At 37.0% G+C, this 4,808-nt stretch overlaps 1 protein-coding gene across 1 annotated transcript; it reads left to right on the plus strand.

The window, feature by feature from the left end:
- Positions 1 to 1,377: 1,377 nt before the first annotated feature.
- LOC113333187 (histidine protein methyltransferase 1 homolog) lies at positions 1,378 to 4,098 on the plus strand. The gene is made up of 9 exons (XM_026579699.1): positions 1,378 to 1,518; positions 1,638 to 1,799; positions 1,906 to 1,980; positions 2,075 to 2,141; positions 2,315 to 2,415; positions 2,633 to 2,677; positions 2,783 to 3,076; positions 3,170 to 3,272; positions 3,667 to 4,098. The coding sequence occupies exons 1-9, from the start codon at positions 1,501 to 1,503 to the stop codon at positions 3,747 to 3,749; spliced, it is 948 nt and encodes a 315-aa protein (XP_026435484.1). The 5' UTR covers positions 1,378 to 1,500; the 3' UTR covers positions 3,750 to 4,098.
- The last annotated feature ends 710 nt before the right edge of the window (positions 4,099 to 4,808 follow it).

Genomic DNA, 4,808 nt, shown 5'->3' on the forward strand with positions numbered 1-4,808 from the left:
GGGTCGTAGAAACTCTTAGTTGTGGGTGAGATCAGCTAAGGGAATCAAGTGCGCAGTATCCTGCTGGGATCAGAGGCGTAGGGAGTACAACTGTACCTTGGATCAGTGGGAGACTGATTGGGGTTGAACTATAGTCCAGTCCGAAGTTAGCTTGGAGTATGCTAGTGTCTGTAGCGGCTTAATACAGTGTGTATTCAATCTGGACTAGGTCCCGTGGTTTTTCTGCATTTGCGGTTTCCTCGTTAACAAAATTTCTGGTGTCTGTGTTATTTCAGTTTCCCCATTATATTTGTTTATCTTTATAATTGAAATAATACAGGTTGTGCGTGTAGATCATCAATTGGTATAATTCAACCTTTGGTTGTTTGATTGTCATTGATTGATCCTTGGACATTGGTCTTTGGTACCGTCCAAGTTATTCCTTGTGTTTGATTAGGACTTGCTGATTTCTATTAGCTTGAGTAAATCAAAACAAGAGAGAGAGATATTAACTCCTTGAGATACTTTTACCTAGATTGAGTCTGACTGTCTAGTTAATTCTCTAGAAAATATTTCGGAGTTAGTCCATACAAATTGTTAAGCGAAATATTGGGCGGTGTTGTTAGACCCCCGCTTTTCAGGATGTTTCCTCATGAGTGAATTCAACTACAAAATCTTGACCTTCCATTTCTGATTTTTCACAAATATCAAAAGGTATATGTTTATTGGAACTAGTAGCTTTGCCATTTCCTTTATTATGTTGCTGAAGATTAGAATTAGTACTAGCATGACTATCCATCATTCTTGTTTTCCTTTCTCCACCCGACATTCAGTAACTAAATGCCCTACAATTCTACAAGTATTGCAAAATTTAGGACAAGTTGAGATCGAAACATTTTGATAAAAACCACCAAATTTAATAGAAATCCACATTTTACTGGGAATTGATTGAGCAAAATCAATTTCCACTATAACATTTGCAATTCTACAACTATAACATTTGCAATTTCCACTATAACATTTACAATTCTACAACTATAACATTTGCATAATTTCCACTCTAACATTTGCATAATATCAATTTCCACTATAGCTTCATCCATCTTTAAAGGATCACCAATTCCATATAAATCTTAAATAACATATTCTCTTTCTTGAAAATAAAGAAAAAAAAATATTCTCCTTCTAAAATCCCAAATTTTCATGATATACTTCTATATTAGAATTTGAGGCTTCTTGCACATTTTTTTTGTTCAAAGATGTCCGACCGGTGTTGAACCCATGTTGGGAACTTCACTAAAAAGGGTGGTAAAACAAGAAGAGGTCCTACCGGGAGTCGAACCGGGTCGTAGGATTCAAAGTCGTTAGTGCTAACCACTACACCATAGAACAAATGTGCGTCTGGTTCTCTTTACTCAAAGAATTTAAATCAGTACTTGCAGAAAGGGTACCATCTTCAGTCTTATTTGTTTGGTACTTCGCTCGGTTTTAGGGTTTAGGAGCATCTAAAGAAGCTATTCAATGGCAGCAAACTCTGAGGTATCAGTGATCCCTCTCTCTATCTATGTTTTCTGATAGTAATTTAAACTTGAATAATAACTAACTTATACTTATTTGATTCTGCGAAAACAATTTTCTGCGTTTCTTGTAATCTTCAGAATGGAGGTGCCCCACAAGAGAGCTTCCCATTATTCTCATTATCCAACCAGAATTCACTGGGTTTTGGGCTTTTTGGTTCATCATCACCGTCTTCATCAGCTTCTCCAGCAAAGAATATTACTCCTCCTCCCCCTCCTTGCATTGAAGTACTTTTCTCTGAGGTATTAAAACCTTCAATAAATAAACAAAGACACAATTTGTTTTTGTTTTGGCCTTGCACTTTTCTTACACCCAATTTGGTATTGGCACTCACTGACTTGCTTACAGATGTCGTCAAGCGTGAAAGCTACTATGGAAACCGTCAATTTTAATTTTGATGATGAGACTGTTACTTTGCACAAGGTATGCATTTTGATTTGATTTTATTAATTCCCCTAAAACCAGTTATTTTTGTTGATTTCGCATTTTGAATGAACAAATTGGATATTTGTATTAGGGTCGTGTCAGCACTAGAGAGGTGTTTAAGTTATTTAATTCTGATTTGGTGCCTGGAAAGTACGAAGGTGCGTGCTGTTAGATTATTCAAATTATATGAGCCTACTTCTAGACTAGATAATGGAGCTACTTTATGGTTCACATGACTAATTTTTTCTCATTTTCTGACGGTTTTCTAAATGGGTACGATATGGTGCAAGTGTAAATGAGTTGGTTTTGTTTCATTGTTGTGGAAATGCAGGTGGGTTGAAGCTATGGGAAGGTTCACTTGATTTAGTTAAGAGTCTACATTCAGAAATTCACGGTGGGAAGTTATCTCTTAATGGCAAGCAAGTTTTAGAGGTTGGCAATCTCATGTTCTCTTAAGTCTTTTTGTACATCCTTTTACTCTATGTGAATTTTGTAGATAAAAAACAAAATGGCACCATTTTATAACTTGTATGTTATTCTTCTTTTATGTGGTGCTTTCTTTCTTCTATGCCAAAATGACTGCTATTTCGAAAGAGCAAAAAACTATAATTGCTGTCTTGTTGATATTCTACCCATTCATGTATTTCAGCTTGGATGTGGTCATGGTCTTCCTGGAATATTTACGTGGCTCAAGGTGATATATCCTTTCATTACATTCAAGAGTCACAGGGTATTGGTTCATGGTTTCTATCTTCCAAGTTTTTCTAGCACAGGTGTCCATAATTTTTTGTTCAATCAGGGTGCAGCTGAAGTTCATTTCCAAGATTTCAATGCTGAGGTCCTCCGATGTCTCACTATACCGAACGTAAATGCAAATCCCAGAGAACCAGAGAGCAATGCCCACGAGGGAGTTCGGTTCTTTGCTGGTGACTGGAGCGAAATTCATCAACTTCTTAACCATGTGTGTGACCGTAGTGAAGAAAAGTCACCCGATTCAGGATCTGAACTTGATGCTGGATACGATGTTATTCTAATGGCAGAGACTGTTTACTGTATTGATTCTCTCCAAAACCTTTATGAACTCATAAAGAAGGTTAAATGAGCTATTTCTCTTGTTTTGCTGCTGGTGTTCAATATAGTATTTCCTAGTTACTTGAGTCTTAAACCTATCAATCTTTATTTGCAGTGCCTGAAACGTCCAGATGGAGTTGTTTACCTGGCAGGAAAGAAGCATTATTTTGGAGTGGGAGGGGGGACAAGACATTTTCTTTCCGTGGTTGAGAACGACGGTGAGATATATGGGTGTTCTTTTTAAAAAAATTTGTTTCTGACTGCATCTTGTCCTGACTTGTTTGCACAAATGTAGATTTAAAGTCTCCGTCATTTAAATAAGTTGGTATGCTTGAACTGTAGTTACTTTTCGTGAGGACTAGACCAAAAACATATGATCTATAGAACCTCTAATTCTATTGAAAGTTGGTTGCAAATTGCTTATTAGAGATCAGGTTCCTTTGCCTAGACAAAATACATGGAAGGCACAGTATATTTCTGCATAAATCTAGTGCATGTATAACCCAAACGAACAAGAGTAATTAAAGTTATCAGTCGCCCTTTGCTGCAACATATGATTTCACCTCACTAGGGTCTTCAGTTTTTATATTCTTATTCTTTCTTTACCTATAGGTGTTATGGCAGCATCTTTAATAGCAGAAGTGACAGATGGTTCATCAAATGTCCGAGATGTGTGGAAGTTATCATTCAAGTAAAGAGTTTTCTATATCATGTACCATTCATGTGGATTTGAGTGAAGCCCTATTGTTAATACTGGTGACAACTGACAACAAATAGCGTTGAAGTTCTCATTCAAGGATGAGTTTTTCGATATCAGATATTATCTATGGATGTTAGTTGAACCCTGTTGTTAACGCTGGTGGCAGAAGACAAGAGTTAATATAGCTTGAAAGGCTCTTACATACAAGAGCAACTTTCAAGTGGAGCTCTTGCAAGGTGTGTCTAGCCACAATGCTTTATCTTTTATTGTAACTTTCAATTTGCTGAATTCACTTGATTTTACGACACTGATATCTAGTTTTATTAAATCATTCCTTGATCCTCTGTGTATGTTATGTTCTATATTGTTTTCTTCTTTCATTTCTCATGTGCAGTCTATTGTTACCTTTTGCTAAGTGATCCAACCCACATATATGTTAGAAAAAACGCTTTAAAAATACCAATTTTTCCATGGACTATGTTTTGATCCCTAGACCTATTGCTCATTAATTGTTTTTTCATTTGAATAGATAAAACAATAGTCCCACATTGACTAAAATCTAAAGAGTTTTAGACTTAAATACCATAGAATTGGCTATAAGGGCATGGCCCTTGGGTCATTAGACTTTTGTGCTTGGAGGGAAGGCCTAGACTAGGGCAAGGTTGCCTTTCCCGTACGCGCGGTGCTTCGCACAGAAGCACGCACGCCGCCGCCGTCCGTCGGGTGTGGGTTCATTAGATCCTATCTTTTTGCTGAAAATTTTGGTACGTGTTTTCCACACAAGTAGAAGAATCTTTTCTTTGTCTGTACGTGTTTTGTCCTGACTACTTTGTCTGAACGTGCTTGTCTTGGCTTCTCTGTCTGTACGTGTTTTGTCCTGGATCCCTTGTCTGTACGTATTTGGCTTGGCAGCAACACACTGCTCCATGCCTGACAAAACAACTTTTCTTGCACTATCTTTAACCCAACATTACTAGTATTTTTGTCATAAGCATGGGTTTTCTTTCTTGTTTGTAACAACACAAACACTATATAAGAGAGTAGTTGTAAGCTC

The sequence above is a fragment of the Papaver somniferum genome, unplaced genomic scaffold, assembly GCF_003573695.1.
Source record: "Papaver somniferum cultivar HN1 unplaced genomic scaffold, ASM357369v1 unplaced-scaffold_132, whole genome shotgun sequence".
Lineage (NCBI taxonomy): Eukaryota > Viridiplantae > Streptophyta > Magnoliopsida > Ranunculales > Papaveraceae > Papaver > Papaver somniferum.

Coding starts and splice junctions, on each gene's coding strand:
- LOC113333187 (XM_026579699.1), top strand. Junction 2,142..2,314: donor GGTGCCTGGAAAGTACGAAG/GTGCGTGCTGTT, acceptor GTGGAAATGCAG/GTGGGTTGAAGCTATGGGAA. Junction 2,678..2,782: donor GAATATTTACGTGGCTCAAG/GTGATATATCCT, acceptor TTGTTCAATCAG/GGTGCAGCTGAAGTTCATTT.